Raw genomic sequence first — 16,844 nt, 5'->3', positions numbered from 1 at the left:
TCGGAGCTCTAGAAAGAGGCTCAAGTTCCTGACTTGGAATTTCGAGTTGGGATGACCATATTTTCCCAGTCGTAGCTAGTTTGTCTTGAACTCACTGAAGTCTGAGATTTCCCAGTTCCGAGTTTCAAGTTGTTTTGAATGCGGTAGAGGTCATGCTGAATTGACAGCATGGCCAATGTATTCAACCTTTCATGGCCCATGGTGTTGAATGTTCATAGTTTTAAGCTTGGAATAGAGACCCAGACTTGGACCACACACCCACAGGCTAGTGATTACCTTTCAACGCTTGCAGTTAGCTACTATTCCTTCCAAATCATTTGCGATTTCCAACTTGTTGTGTAATTTTTATGTCCAATGATTGCTAGCTAAGATTCTGAAAGTATGATGTTGACAAAGCTACAGTAGATATAACGTGTTTTCACATGAGCCTTCTTGGATGGGCACTTCTAATGTAACTCTATGGCAGCACCCAAGGGGCTTGAATTTTCGAGCTCTACCCGTAGATTTAGTGGTGACATAGTGTCCACATGAGTGACAGAACAGTAAGCCAATCGCGGGGGGACTAGAGAACATTACCAACCCCTACACTTCGTATTTTCCGCTGGCTGCATTTTGAAACACCTGCATTTTGGAGCTGCCTCACTCAAGAAGGCAAAAAATAGACAATATTTTTATGCTGATTTTTTAAAATTATTAATAAGTATTAAGTATTAATGCCAAATTAACATGCAAAACAGGCGGGGGAGGCTTGCAATTTGCACCGATCTGCATGCCAGTTATGAATCTTTATATATGTACATTTTCATGGAATAACGTTTTTGTTTCTCAAAATCAATGTCACGTGGTTAATTATTAATCATAAAAATCTAAAATAAAATTGTAAAAGTTAAAATTCAACTATGACGAGAGCACTAGCCTATGCCATATGAACACATTGATACACTGTGATCCATTGGCGGCTAAAGAAAAGAGATCCTAGACTATAGGCCAATGCAGCAGTAGGCCTATAACTTCCATCATCAAGTATGTAAAATACATAGGCCTAAAGCTGACAAATAAAAACAGAAAATATCCAGATGAAAATTCTGGTTCTTTCAATCACATTCATCTCTCTTCTCCGCCTGTCTCCCTCCCTTTATATTTGTCTTGATATCAAATTTGATTTGTCACATAGCAGATGTTAATGCGAGCATAGTGAAATGCTTGTGCTTCTAGTTCCGACCATGCAGTAATATCTAACATATCTACTTACTCTAACCTAACAATTTCTGTACTGACCTCGCCTTCTGCATGATAGCGGGGTGAACAGGCTGTGGCTCGGGTGGTTGTTGTCTTTGATCTTTTTGGCGTTCCTGTGACATCGGGTGGTGTAGGTGTCCTGGAGGGCAGGTAGTTTGCCCCCGGTGATGCGTTGTGCAGACCTCACTACCCTCTGGAGAGCCTTACGGTTGTGGGCAGAGCAGTTGCCGTACCAGGCGGTGATACAGCCCAACAGGATGCTCTCAATTGTGCATCTGTAAAAGTTTGTGAGTTATCTTGGTGACAAGCCAAATTTCTTCAGCCTCCTGAGGTTGAAGATGTGCTGCTGCACCTTGTTCACCACACTGTCTGTGTGGGTGGACCATTTCAGTTTGTCCGTGATGTGTAAAAAATAGACAAATGTCCATACAGATGTCTCCACTACTGTCCTTTCGATATGGATAGGGGGCTGCGATCAGTCCACGATCATCTCCTTTTGTTTAGTTGACATTGAGTGTGAGGTTATTTTCCTGACAACACACTCCGAGGGCCCTCACCTCCTCCCTGTAGGCCATCTCGTCGTTGTTGGTAATCAAGCCTACCACTGTAGTGTCATCTGCAAACTTGATGATTGAGTTGGAGGCGTGCATAGCCACGCAGTCATGGGTGAACAGGGAGTACGGCAGGGTAGCCTAGTGGTTAGAGCGTTGGACTAGCAACCGTTGGACTAGCGTAACCCCTCGCTAACAGCCAATTAAATTTCAGGGCGCCAAATACAAATCAACAGAAATCTCATAAATCAAATTTCTCAAACATACAAGTTTTAGGCACCATTTTAAAGATACAATTCTCGTTAATCCAGCCACAGTGTCTGATTTCAAAAATGCTTTACAGCGAAAGCTCCAGAAACGATTATGTTCGGTCACCACCAAGTCACAGAAAAACCCAGCCATTTTCCAGCCAAAGAGAGGAGTCACAAAAAGCACAAATCCTGTTTCCATTGATCATCCTTGAGATGTTTCTTGATTGGAGTCCACCTGTGGTAAATTCAATTGATTAGACATGATTTGGAAAGGCACACACCTGTCTATATATAAGGTCCCAAAGTTGACATTGCATGTCAAAAACCAAGACATGAGGTGAAAGTAATTCTCCGTGGAGCTCTGACACAGGTTTGTGTCGAGGCACAGTTCTGGAGAATTGTACCAAAATATTTCTGCAGCATTGAAGGTCCCTAAGGCCCAATAACAGTCAACCTCATCCTCTAAGACATTCTTCTGAGCTAAGAACCCAATGTACAGAACTCAACATCAAACTACAGTAGATGGCATTAACTCTCAGCTCAGTGCGATAGGTGGCAAGGTGACAACACTGGGAAATGCCTTGCCTGATATCAACAACAACATGGGGAGCCCGGATGAGGCAGAGGGGTCAATCCTATCCATGGAAAACTCACTGACCGATGCCATGAAAACAATAGCATCTGCTAAAAAGAAAATAGAGCATCGGCAAGAGAAAACAGAGGACCTGGAAATAAGGGGGCGAAGGAATAACTGTGTTCTATTAAACCTGGCCGAAAAAGAAGGAAACATGCCACTGATCAGCTACCTGCAAGACAAAGTCTCGAGTGGTTTCACCTGTCCACTGACAGGCCCATAGAACTCGAGAGAGCTCACAGAACCCTCAGAACCCCACCAATAGCCAGACAACCACCGCACCCAATCACAGTAAGTTTCCCGAGATTCTCCGACAAGGAATGAGTCCTACAGGCGGCAAAAATCAACACCATTACAGTGGGTAATGCCAAACTCACCTTACACCAGAATCAGTCAGTTGGAATACGACGAAAGCGTAGAGAGATTGACGAGGTGAAGAAACACTTCATTGACCGAGGCATCTTGAGGAGATTCAAATACCCAAACGAGCTCAGGATTATTCACGGGGGAACCATGCAACACTTCAAAACTCCCAAAGAGGAAAAACTTTTTTTGAAGGACAATCCTGGCCACTGAGAAATGGACCAATAACTGAAAATGATTACTGTTATTACTAATGGAGGTAATAGCCACCATCCAATGACCCACCCGCCACCCTAAATGTCATTATAGCCGTCTTATAGCCGGTATAGCTGAGAGAGGGATATGCCCTATAGCCTAACACAGGTCTACTAACGTTTTAGCCTACTTTTTTATGTCAAGTGAGAAAACTAACAATTTACAGCCTGTTATCTTGTTTGTAGAACATATACTGTTGTCACACCCTGACCATAGTTTATTTGTATGTTTCTATGTTTTGGTTGGTCAGGGTGTGATCTGAGTGGGCATTCTATGTTGGATGTCTTGTTTGTCTATTTCTATGTCTGACCTGATATGGTTCTCAATCAGAGGCAGGTGTTAGTCATGGTCTCTGATTGGGAACCATATTTATGTAGCCTGGGTTTCACTGTGTGTTTGTGGGTGATTGTTCCTGTCTCTGTGTTTGTTGCACCAGATAGGGCTGTTTCGGTTTTCCACGTTTGTTGTTTTGTATTGTTCGTGTTTCATCTTCATTAAAGATGTATCTAACTAACCACGCTGCATTTTGGTCCGATCCTTGTTCCACCTCCTCGTCAGAGGAGGAGTTAGAAGAAACTCGTTACAGAATCACCCACCACAACAGGACCAAGCGGCGTGGTAACAAAGAGAGGAAAGGACATGGGAACAGAATCTGGACTACACTACGTGGGAAGAAATAGACAGATGGGCGGCCGACCCAGGAGGAGTGCCCGAGCCCGCCTGGGATTCGCTGGAGCAGTGCGAAGATGGGTATAGAAAAATGGAGTTGTAGAAGCAAGCACGGCGGCGCGATAGGAAGCCCGGGAGTCAGCCCCAAAAATTTCTTGGGGGAGGCTCACAGGGAGTATGACGATGCTAGGTAGGAGACCTGCGCCAACTTCCTGTGTTTACCGGAGGGCTGGAGAGACCGGGCATGCACCGTGTTATGCTGTGGTGCGCACAGTGTCTCCAGTGCGGGTGCATAGCCTGGTGCGTTGAGCATCGAGCCAAATGCCATGAAGCCGGCTCTACGCATCTGGTCCCCAGTGCGTCTCCTTGGGCCGGCTTGCATGGCACCAGCCTTACGCTCGGTATCCCCGGTTTGCCTGCATAGCACAGTGTGGGCTATTACACCTTGCCGCACTGGCAGAGCGACCGGGAGTATTCAAGCTGGTAAGGTTGGGCAGGCTCGGTGCTCAAGAGCTCCAGTGCGCCTGCACGGTCCGGTCTACCCAGGGCCACCTCCACACCCCAGCCCTCCGGTGGCAGCTCCCCGCACCAGGCTTCCTGTGCGTGTCCTCGGCTCAGTACCACCAGTGCCAGCACCACGCATCAGGCCTACTGTGCGCCTCGCCTCTCCAGCGCTGCCGGAGCCTTCCTCCTCTCCTGCACTGCCGGAGTCTCCCGCCTGTTTGGCGCTGCCGGAGCCTTCCGCCTCTACAGCGTTGCCGGAGTCTCCTGCCCATTTAGCGCAGCCGGAGCTGCCAGTCTGCATGGAGCAGCCAGAGCTGTCAGACTGCATGGAGCAGCCGGAGCTGCCAGTCTGCATGGAGCTGCCAGTCTGCAAGGAGCTGCCAGTCTGCAAGGAGCTGCCAGTCTGCAAGGAGCTGTCAGTCTGCAAGGAGCTGCCAGTCTGCAGGGAGCTGCCGGAGCTGCTAGTCTGCATGGAGCAGCCAGAGCTGCCAGTCTGCAAGAAGCCGCCAGAGCTGCCAGTCAGCATGGAGCAGCCAGAGCCGCCAGTCAGCATGAAGCAGCCAGAGCTGTCAGTCACCATGGAGCAGCCAGAGCCGTCAGTGCCAGGATCCACCAGTCAGCCAGACTCTTCCAGATCTGCCAGTCAGCCAGACTCTTCCAGATCTGCCAGTCAACCAGACTCTTCCAGATCTGCCAGTCAGCCAGACTCTTCCAGATCTGCCAGTCAACAAGACTCTTCCAGATCTGCCAGTCAACAAGACTCTTCCACATCTGCCAGTCAACCAGACTCTTCCACATCTGCCAGTCAACCAGACTCTTCCAGATCTGCCAGTCAACCAGACTCTTCCAGATCTGCCAGTCAACCAGATTCTTCCATATCTGCTAGTCAACCAGACTCTTCCAGATCCGCCAGTCAACCAGACTCTTCCAGATTCGTCAGTCAGCCAGGATCTGCCAGAACTGCCAGCCAGCCGGGATCTGCTGGATTCAACTGCCTGGTTGAGCTTCCTCTCGGTACTGGGCTTCCTCTCAGTGCTGGGCTTCCTCTCAGTGCTGGGATTCCCCTCAGTGCTGAGCTTCCCCTCAGTCCTGAGCTTCCCCTCAGTCCTGAGCTGCCCCTCTGTCCCGAGCTGCCCCTCTGTCCCGAGCTGCCCCTCTGTCCCGAGGTGCCCCTCTGTCCCGAGGTGCCCCTCTGTCCTGTGTTACTTAGTAGGGTTGCCGTGGCTAGGAGGTCACGGAAGCGGACAAGGTGGGGGAGGACTACGGTGAAGTGGGGGCCACGTCCAGCACCGGAGCCGCCACTGCGGACAGATGCCCACCCGGACCCTACCCGATAGGTTCAGGTTTTGCAGCCGGAGTCCGCACCTTGGGGGGGGCGGGGGGGTACAGTCACACCCTGACCATAGTTTATTTGTATGTTTCTATGTTTTGGTTGGTCAGGGTGTGATCAGAGGGGGCATTCTATTTTGGATGTCTTGTTTGTCTATTTCTATGTCTGGCCTGATATGGTTCTCAATCAGAGGCAGGTGTTAGTCATTGTCTCTGATTGGGAACCATATTTAGGTAGCCTGGGTTTCACTGTGTGTTTGCGGGTGATTGTTCCTGTCTCTGTGTTTGTTGCACCAGATAGGGCTGTTTCGGTTTTCCACGTTTGTTGTTTTGTATTGTTCGTGTTTCATCTTCATTAAAGATGTATTTTGGTCCGATCCTTATTCCACCTCCTCGTCAGAGGAGGAGTTAGAAGAAACCCGTGACAACTGTAGGCTTCTTGGCAGACAAAGTGATCAGATACTGTCAGTTTATTTTAGGCCTATAACCTACTTTTTATGTGTAATTTATCATTTTCACATAGCCTGTCAATTACAACATATCTACAGACCTAACGAGAGGCTCAATGTGTACATTTTATGCCTAAGTATGTAGCTATAGTTTGATTACTGTTCAATGACGTTGACTAGTACCTTAAATCTACTGACATGGAACTGCCATGGCCTATGTCATGCAATAAAATGGAAAAAGTAGACATTGCGCTATTACAAGAGATGCACCTCTGTGATTTTTATTTATTTATTTATTTCACCTTTATTTAACCAGGTAGGCAAGTTGAGAACAAGTTCTCATTTACAATTGCAACCTGGCCAAGATAAAGCAAAGCAGTTCGACACATACAACAACACAGAGTTACACATGGAGTAAAACAAACATATAGTCAATAATACAGTAGAAACAAGTCTATATACGATGTGAGCAAATGAGGTGAGATAAGGGAAGTAAAGGTGAAAAAAAGGCCACGGTGGCAAAGTAAATACAATATAGCAGGTAAAACACTGGAATGGTAGATTTTCAGTGGAAGAAATGTGCAAAGTATAAATAAAATTAATGGGGTGAAAAGGAGCAAAATAAATAAAATAAAATAAATACAGTAGGGAAAGAGGTAGTTTTTTTGGACTAAATTATAGATGGGCTATGTACAGGTACTGTAATCTGTGAGCTGCTCTGACAGCTGGTGCTTAAAGCTAGTGAGGGAGATAAGTGTTTCCAGTTTCAGAGATTTTTGTAGTTCGTTCCAGTCATTGGCAGCAGAGAACTAGAAGGAGAGGCAGCCAAAGAAAGAATTGGTTTTGGGGGTGACCAGAGAGATATACCTGCTGGAGTGCGTGCTACAGGTGGGTGATGCTATGGTGACCAGCGAGCTGAGATAAGGGGGGACTTTAACTAGCAGGGTCTTGTAGATGACATGGAGCCAGTGGGTTTGGTGACGAGTATGAAGCGAGGGCCAGCCAACGAGAGCGTACAGGTCGCAATGGTGGATAGTATATGGGGCATTGGTGACAAAACGGATGGCACTGTGATAGACTGCATCCAATTTGTTGAGTAGGGTATTGGAGGCTATTTTGTAAATGACATCGCCGAAGTCGAGGATTGGTAGGATGGTCAGTTTAACAAGGGTATGTTTGGCAGCATGAGTGAGTGATCGCTGAGATCTTGGTTGAAGAGAGCAGAGGTGTATTTAGAGGGCAAGTTGGAGGGTGCCCATGTGTACGGCTTTGGGGAGGTACCTGGTAGGTTCATTGATAATTTGTGTGAGATTGAGGGCATCAAGTTTAGATTGTAGGATGGCTGGGGTGTTAAGCATGTTCCAGTTTAGTTCGCCTAGCAGCACGAGCTCTGAAGATAGATGGGGGGCAATCAGTTCACATATGGTGTCCAGAGCACAGCTGGGGGCAGAGGGTGGTCTATAGCAGGCAGCAACGGTGAGAGACTTGTTTTTAGAGAGGTGGATTTTTAAAAGTAGAAGTTCAAATTGTTTGGGTACAGACCTGGATAGTAGGACAGAACTCTGCAGGCTATCTTTGCAGTAGATTGCAACACCGCCCCCTTTGGCAGTTCTATCTTGTCTGAAAATGTTGTAGTTCGTGATGAAAATTTCAATTTCAATTTTTGGTGGTCATCCTAAGCCAGGATTCAGACACAGCTAGAACATCTGGGTTGGCAGAGTGTGCTAAAGCAGTGAATAAAACAAACAGAAGTCATCAAAAGAGAGCGCCTGGGGAATAGGAGTGGAGCTCGGCACTGCAGGGCCTGGATTCACATCTACACCACCAGAGGAAGAGAGGAGGAGTAGGATAAGGGTACGACTAAAAGCAATGAGAACTGGTCGTCTAGATCGTCTGGAACAGAGAGTAAAAGGAGGTTTCTGGGGGCGATGAAATAGCTTCAAGGTATAATGTACAGACAAAGTTATGTTAGGATGTGAATACAGTGGAGGTAAACCTAGGTATTGAGTGATGATGAGAGAGATATTGTCTCTAGAAATATCATTGAAACCAGGAGATGTCATCGCATGTGTGGGAGGTGGAACTAATAGGTTGGATAAAGTATAGTGAGCAGGACTAGAGGCTCTACAGTGAAAAAAGCCAATAAACACTAACCAGAACAGCAATGGAAGGCATATTGGCATTAAGGAGAGGCATGCTTAGTCAAGTGATCAAAAGTGTCCTGCGAGACCCAGGTATAAATGTCCAGTGCTTGCAGTTGAAATCCGGGGGCATAGAGAGAAAAATAGGTCAGGTATGTTCCGGTCCGAGCGGCGCCGTACAAAACTGGTGATAGATTTTCGAGCTAAAGGATAGCTGATGACCACAAACCGTGGTTAGCTGAATACTAACGATTAGCCAGTAAAGACGCTGGCTAGCTTCTGACTAGCTTCTGACTAGCTTCTGATTAGCTTCTGGTTAGCTTCAGGCTAGCTTCTGGTTAGCTTCTGGTTAGCTTCTATGGAGGATTACAGATTTGAGGTAAATAATACTTTTATATATAAATTGGTGATGCGGGTTGCAGGAGAGTGTTTTGAAGATGAGTTTATGGAAAATAAAAAAATATATATAAAAAGGTATGCAAAGAATGTTGTAAATATATACATATATATTAGACACGACAAGACGAGGACAAAGGACGTCTGACTGCTATGCCATCTTGGTGAATACAAAATGATGATGCAGAACATGCTAAATTCCGCAGAGCTTGGGTGGGACAGGTGTATTTCTTATCTTTCAAATCTAACAGTAGAGGCACAGCCATACTTATCCATAAGCATGTTCGATTCATAATTGACAAAAACATATGTGATCCAGAGGGGTGATTATTTCTGATAACTGGGTATGGGCAAATAATTACTATCATAAATATACACTGCTCAAAAAATAAAGGGAACACTTAAACAACACAATGTAACTCCAAGTCAATCACACTTCTGTGAAATCAAACTGTCCACTTAGGAAGCAACACTGATTGACAATAAATTTCACATGCTGTTGTGCAAATGGAATAGACAACAGGTGGAAATTATAGGCAATTAGCAAGACACCACCAATAAAGGAGTGGTTCTGCAGGTGGTTACCACAGACCACTTCTCAGTTCCTATGCTTCCTGGCTGATGTTTTGGTCACTTATGAATGCTGGTGGTGCTTTCACTCTAGTGGTAGCATGAGACGGAGTCTACAACCCACACAAGTGAGGTAATGCAGCTCATCCAGGATGGCACTTCAATGCAAGCTGTGGCAAGAAGATTTGCTGTCTCTGTCAGCGTAGTGTCCAGAGCATGGAGGCACTACCAGGAGACAGGCCAGTACATCAGGAGACGTGGAGGAGGCCGTAGAAGGGCAACAACCCAGCAGCAGGACCGCTACCTCTGCCTTTGTGCAAGGAGGAGCAGGAGGAGCACTGCCAAAGCCCTGCAAAATGACCTCCAGCAGGCCACAAATGTGCATGTGTCTGCTCAAACGGTCAGAAACAGATTCCATGAGGGTGGTATGAGGGCCCGACGTCCACAGGTGGGGGTTGTGCTTACAGCCCAACACCGTGCAGGACGTTTGCCATTTGCCAGAGAACACCAAGATTGGCAAATTCGCCACTGGCGCCCTGTGCTCTTCATAGATGAAAGCAGGTTCACACTGAGCACGTGACAGAGTCTGGAGAGGCCATGGAGAACGTTCTGCTGCCTGCAACATCCTCCAGCATGACCGGTTTGGCGGTGGGTCAGTCATGGTGTGGGGTGGCATTTCTTTGGGGGGCCGCACAGCCCTCCATGTGCTCGCCAGAGGTAGCCTCTCTAGGTACCGAGATGAGATCCTCAGACCCCTTGTGAGACCATATGCTGGTGCGGTTGGCCCTGGGTTCCTCCTAATGCAAGACAATGTTAGACCTCATGTGGCTGGAGTGTGTCAGCAGTTCCTGCATGAGGAAGGCATTGATGCTATGGACTGGCCTGCCCGTTCCCCAGACCTGAATCCAATTGAGCACATCTGGGACATCATGTCTCGCTCCATCCACCAACGCCACGTTGCACCACAGACTGTCCAGGAGTTGGCGGACGCTTTAGTCCAGGTCTGGGAGGAGATCCCTCAGGAGACCATCCGCCACCTCATCAGGAGCATGCCCAGGTGTTGTAGGGAGGTCATGCAGGCACGTGGAGGCCACACACACTACTGAGCCTCATTTTGACTTGTTTTAAGGACATTACATCAAAGTTGGATCAGCCTGTAGTGTGGTTTTCCACTTTAATTTTGAGTGTGACTCCAAATCCAGACCTCCATGGGTTGATAAATTTGATTTCCATTGATCATTTTTGTGTGATTTTGTTGTCAGCACATTCAACTATGTAAAGAAAAAAGTATTTAAGGAGAATATTTCATTCATTCAGATCTAGGATTTGTTATTTTAGTGTTCCCTTTATTTTTTGAGCAGTGTATATGCATTTAAAACATACTCCTGCTTTCATTTCAAAAAAGATAACCTTGTTCAACAAGCATTGTGTTTCCTTTGGAGTGCTTGCTGGAGATTTTAATTGTACCCTTAACTCAGTACAAATCATCTCAAGTCCCCACCACAAACCCTAGATCGGCAAAGATGTTGAACTCTCTTACTAAAGACATGGGACTGATAGATATCTGGAGAGACAAATAGCTCATCTATACATACTACTCCAATGTCCATAACACCTACTCTCGGATAGATTACATTTTTATCCCAAAGATTTTCATAAATTCTGCCACTTGTACAATCGGACCCATAGCACTTTCAGATCACGCCTTTGTTCGCCTCCGCTTTGACCTCTGTAAAAACGTACTGAGCTGGAAATTCAACACCTCCATGTTATCAAACAAATCATTCCATACATTGGTTACTACATGGATAGACAACTCCACACAAGACAACAAAGACTCCTGTTTCTCCGGCCACAATATGGGATGCTGCCAAAGCCACACTAAGAGGTCAACTAACTGACCTCTTAGTGTGGCGGCAGGTAGCCTAGTTGTTAGAGCGTTGGGCCAGTAACCAAAAGGTTGCTGGATCGACTCCTGTACCCTGTCGTTCTATCCCTGAACGAGACAGCTAACTCACTGTTCCCCGGTACACAATCATTGTAAATAAGAATTTGTTCTTAAACTGACTTGCCTGGTAAAATAATTGCATCTGCTTTCTCTAAGAAAAAAGCAATGGAAGAACACAGGTTAGATCTTGAGAGGGAGCTGGAATGCTATGAAAAAGTAGATAAACACTCCCCAGACAGCACCTCCTGGAGTCAGCTTAAAAAAGCAAAACTACTTGGGAGATAAAAAACAAGTTTTCTTTACTTAATACCATGAGTATAACAATAAGCCTAGCAATAAGGCCTAGCAGATTTCTTGCATACCAATTTTAAAAAAGATCAGTCATGGCCATCCGAACAGCAGATGATGTCACATATGATCCAAATAAGATAAATGAAACTTTTCATGATGTTTCCTGCAAATGATATACTTCTGAGAGAAATCATACGTATGCAGAACTCCATTCCTTCTTAGAGGGAATCTCGCTACCAAAACTATCAGAGACCGACCAAAAAGATCTCAATTCCCCCTTCCCTCTTGAGGAGGTCCTAGAGGCAATTGTTTCCCAGAGTTCTACAAAGCTTTTTTGCCCCAGCTTAGCCCTATTTTCATGCCAATGCTGAATGATTTTTTTGAAAAAGCGGAGCACTCCCAGTGTCACGCCTTGGTCTTACTATTTTGTGTGTTAGTTAATTAGTTGGTCAGGCCAGGGTGTGACATGGGTTTATGTTATTGTATTTCGTATTGGGGTTTTTGTAGTTTTTGGGATTGCGGCTGAGTAGGGGTGTTGCATAGGTTTGGCTGCCTGAGGCGGTTCTCAATCAGAGTCAGGTGATTCTCGTTGTCTCTGATTGGGAACCATATTTAGGTAGCCTGGGTTTCACTGTGTGTTGGTGGGTGATTGTTCCTGTCTCTGTGTTTTCAATGACTAACACCTGCCTCTGATTGAGAACCATATCAGGCCAGACATAGAAATAGACAAACAAGACATCCAACACAGAATGCCCACTCAGATCACACACTGACCAACCAAAACATAGAAACATACAAAGCAAACTATGGTAAGGGTGTGACAATTTGGTTGGTCCGCACTGTGAAAATATGTTCGTGCTTGCGTCCATATCAGTTCGCATGAATTTGAGTGGTTACATACAATACATTTTGACAGAATGGCTGTGACAGAGACTGTTGTCGTACTCCCAGGTAAAGCCCTTGCTTCCGGTACCACTGAAGTTGAGATGTGCAGTTTGATTAATTTTTTTTAACAACTCTTTTTACTGACTTGAGAGTCATGATTAGTTTTTTTGAGTGACTGGTTCATTTTAGTTGTTAGTTTGACCCAATGAATTCTAGGTCCGTGCTATCCGGGGTGCAATTAACCTTTTGCTGCAGTGGGCTAAATCAGGGTCACACAGTGTTTATTGGTAGTCTTAAACAAATCTACTTTGAAATGAAAGCATACACCTCACACATGGTTATGGCCTTAAAGAAAGACACCTGTTCAATGTCAGATATAGAGTTTGCATCCCAATATATACCCTGAATATACAAAACATAAAAAATACCTGCTCTTTCCATGACAGACTGACCAGCTGAATCCAGGTGAAAGCTATGATCCCTTACTGATGTCACTTGTTAAATCCACTTCAATCAGTTCAATCCAATTCAAATCCACTTCAATCCACTGCATTCTCTAGCAGCCCGTGGGGAATTGTTTTACCTTTTTTGAGAGTATTGCCATCTATTATATTTTATTGGCAAATTTAAACCAAATGTAACTTGCAACATGGTCTTTAAGGTGCTTGAGTAGGCATCAGAGCAATGTATTTATTGTGTGACTCTGTCACTTTGTATGTATTATAGTGTTTTGTATGCTGCAAAATGACTGGCCAAATTGCCTTATTGAGGACATTAAAGCCAATTTAAATAAAAATGTAATACATCTAGTTTAAAAAATCTAATCTTATAGAAGGTGACCAAGGAGCAGCGTATCCTGATCTTACTGGGGGACGGTTACAACAACACACGCCCAATCTACTGGATTATTGAATGTTATGCGGGACACAGCTTTGTAGAACAAACTCAAACTCCAGAACAAATTGTTTGCGGGGCTGCAGTTCGCAAACGATATTGTGCTTATTACCCTCAGAACAGTCAAGCAATTCAACAAGAGTCATTCACAGTTGCAGCCACAACTAGACCTTGTTTCAAATGTACCAAGAAATAATCATATTTGTATGCCTAGCAATCAACAAATGTACGTTGTTTAAAGCATACTGCTTTCTACAAGTCTCAGTCACAAATGGCAGGTCCAAAAGCCCCTTATGGTGAACGAGAGGATGATCATGACTATGTCGAGTTTTCAGTTCATCCTTTGCAAGTAGGGGCCCTGCTTGTTCAATGTCAGATATATTGATGGTGTCGAATTAGTCAAAATACTTGCTCTTTTGATTGAATGAGTCGTAAAGATCAGAGTCAGTAAAAAGAGCCGAACTTCCCATCACTACACTGAAGGGCCCAGTATTTAAGATGTGTCACCACCCAAGCCCATCTCACAGCCTGATAGGTAGATTACAATAAATGGAGTATTTACCTTTCATCAACAAAGCCACGTTAGCATTCACTGCACATGTTGCTGAACATTTCAGCCCTTTTGATAGTGTCATTAATATATGTAGATTCACATGCAATATTCAGTTCATAAGCATTAACTGTAATACGTATAGGGTTATGTGGTGAAATGACTGCTGTGCAAGGTATTGAGCAAACGGTTTCTTCCCGGGGCTGTATTCACAAAGTGTCTCAGAGTAGGAATAGTGATCTAAGACCAGATCACCCTTGTCAATGTAATCATATTCATTGTGATTTAAAAGGTCAAACTAATCCTAAATCAGTACTTTTCCTCTGATATGCTTTGTGAATACGGGCCCTGGTCTGCTAGCATACTGCTTTCTAGTGATCAACTCCCTCTCCAACCGAAATACAACAACATAACATTAATAAGAATTAGCCTAGTCAGTCAGTAACTTAGCTAATTAATTTGAAAGTGCACAAGCCTATCCAGCCAAAGGACATCAAAACAACTCAGCCTATTGGCAGTGAAATCAAAGGGGCAGTTTCATTGCCAACTTCTTCAATCATCAATGCATCAATAAACAGGAAACGAAGTTTGACAAAAAAGTGTTCAATAGTCAGTAACTAGTAATTAAAATGTAGCTAGCAAATATATCGTTTTTTTCTAGAAACCGAGCTACAGTCCAATTAGCTAGCTAAGGTGAACGCTTGAGACTGATAGTGGGAGTTAGCTGACGTTAGCTAGTTTTCCCCAGCAGTCTCAATCTAGTTAAATTAGCTAGCTAATGGAATTATGAACTTTTTATCAGATAGATAGCTAGCCAATATATGCATTTGCCCCTCACATCTAAAGCTGCCTAATACAACTTTCCAGTTGATAGTAAAGTAGGATGAATAAGCCAGATACCAGCTAGCTAGCTGCTACCAATTGCAACATAATGCAAAGTTCAGGGCTTTTTCCCCACAAAAAATTATGTCCACATATAAAAAAAGACAAGTACCTTCAAGTAGATCATTTTGGTTTTAGTCTAGTACTTCAGGCCAAGAAGTAATAGCTACTTGTTTGTTAAACTGTCTTTCCTCTACAGACATGTTTCCCAGCTGAGTTGCCCCAGTCAGATCCAGAGCCTTCACCTGGTGTAAGGTCACAGGCAAAATTACAGGCTCTGTCATGCACTTGTGGGGCGTTGCTTACGAACGCACATTTTTTTCTCTAGCAGCCCGTGGGGAATTGTTTTACCTTCTTTGGGAGTATTGCAATCTACAAGGAGTGTGTATTATAGTTTATTGGCACATTTAAACCAAATTTACCTTGCAACATGGTCTTTGAGTTGCTTGAGTAGGCATCAGAGCAATTTATTTTTTGTGTGACTGTCACTTTGTATGTATTATAGTGTGTTGTATGCTGCAAAATTACTGGCCAAATTGCCTCATTGGGGACATTAAAGTCAATTTAAATGAAATTAATCTAGTTTTAAAAAATCTAATCTTATCCAAGGTGACCAAGGAGCAGCGTGTCCTGATTCTACTGGGGGACAGCTACAACAACACACGCCCAATCTACTGGTGCCGTGAGAACTGGCCCAATCAGGAAATGAGGAAGATCTACACCACCGTCCTATTTGCTAACATCTACCTAGCCCCACTGTCACTCATTGTCATCATGTACGTCCGCATCGGATTCACACTCTTCAAGATGGCTGTACCCGCCTCAGGCCGGGGAATCAGTAGTGGCAGCAGCGGTGGGACGAAGCCCGGCCTGGACAACCACCGTCAAATGGTGTCGAAGAAGAAGAAGAGGGTGATCAAGATGCTGCTGATGGTGGCGTTGCTTTTCATCCTGTCGTGGCTGCCGCTCTGGACGTTGATGATGCTGAGTGACTACGCCAGCCTGACAGCGAGCCAGCACCGTGTCATCAACATCTACGTGTACCCGTTGGCCCACTGGCTGGCCTTCTTCAACTCCTCCGTCAACCCCATCATCTACGGCTTCTTCAATGAGAACTTCCGCCGGGGGTTCGAGGCCGCGTTTAAGTTCCAGCTGTGCGTCGCCTACATGGAGCGCCAGATGATCTACTCGCGTCGTATCCAAGGCAACGCAGTGTTACCTGAGAACCTGAAACTGCCCACCAGGCCCGGCTCGGCAAGGTCAGGATTGGCTTTGGTGAACGGGAAAGGGCTGGGCCGGGTGGAAGTTGTCGGGCTGACGTCAGGCGAGAGGTTGTCGGGGAGCAACATGAAGGAGCATGATCTGATCATGGAGGACCTGGAGAAGGTATCCCAGATTTAAACATGTCATACTGTATGTGCCATTGGGACATGTATTCAGACAACCTGGAGATTGTATCCCGTATTTAAAAATTACAGTTAAACATTTGTACTGTTGCATGAACTGTAATAGACATACATGTAATGTACCTATATTGTGCAGTAAACATTCAGGGCACAGAGAGGACACAGGCGGTGGGTGTTCCAAATCGCACCATGTTCCCTATATTGCACTACTTTTTATCTGGGCCCATTTGGGACGCAGACGCTGTGAAGGTATTATATCAGAGTCAAACCAACCACATAGAGAGAGGCCCTTGAGGGTAAACCTGACTCTTTAGGAATATTTTTAAATATGATTCTTTCCCCACAGCACAATATCTTGTTGTGTTGGTTTATTATGTGATTAGTCACCCATTCTCATCTTGGTATAGCATAAGCATGTACTATCCTAGTAACAAAATTACATTGGAAGCACATCTAAAATACGTTTTTTTTCAGAAGTTGAAGTTATGTTAATTTTAAGTTCTGAATGAAAGGTGAAAATACGTATTTTCCTTGTGTTAAAAATACGTATGTTTCAGGTGTTGGAAATACGTCTTTTCTTGACATTGAAAACTTATTTTCTGGACTTTGAAATCAGGCTCATTTTCTATTTTGAAGG

General features: G+C 44.8%; 1 protein-coding gene across 1 annotated transcript in view; it reads left to right on the top strand.

Annotated features, from left to right (window-relative positions):
- Nucleotides 1–16,399, top strand: part of LOC135543933 (neuropeptide FF receptor 2-like) — a 35,242-nt gene extending 18,843 nt beyond the window's left edge. The window contains exon 4 of the mRNA XM_064971256.1: nt 15,411–16,399. Within this exon, the coding sequence (XP_064827328.1) occupies nt 15,411–16,202 (792 nt within the window). The 3' untranslated portion in view covers nt 16,203–16,399. The remainder of the gene's footprint in view (nt 1–15,410) is intronic.
- Nucleotides 16,400–16,844: the final 445 nt, after the last annotated feature.

Source organism: Oncorhynchus masou, chromosome 8, assembly GCF_036934945.1.
Source record: "Oncorhynchus masou masou isolate Uvic2021 chromosome 8, UVic_Omas_1.1, whole genome shotgun sequence".
Lineage (NCBI taxonomy): Eukaryota > Metazoa > Chordata > Actinopteri > Salmoniformes > Salmonidae > Oncorhynchus > Oncorhynchus masou.
The sequence above is the reverse complement of the archived record's forward strand: the minus strand, read 5'-3'. Positions and strand labels throughout refer to the sequence as shown.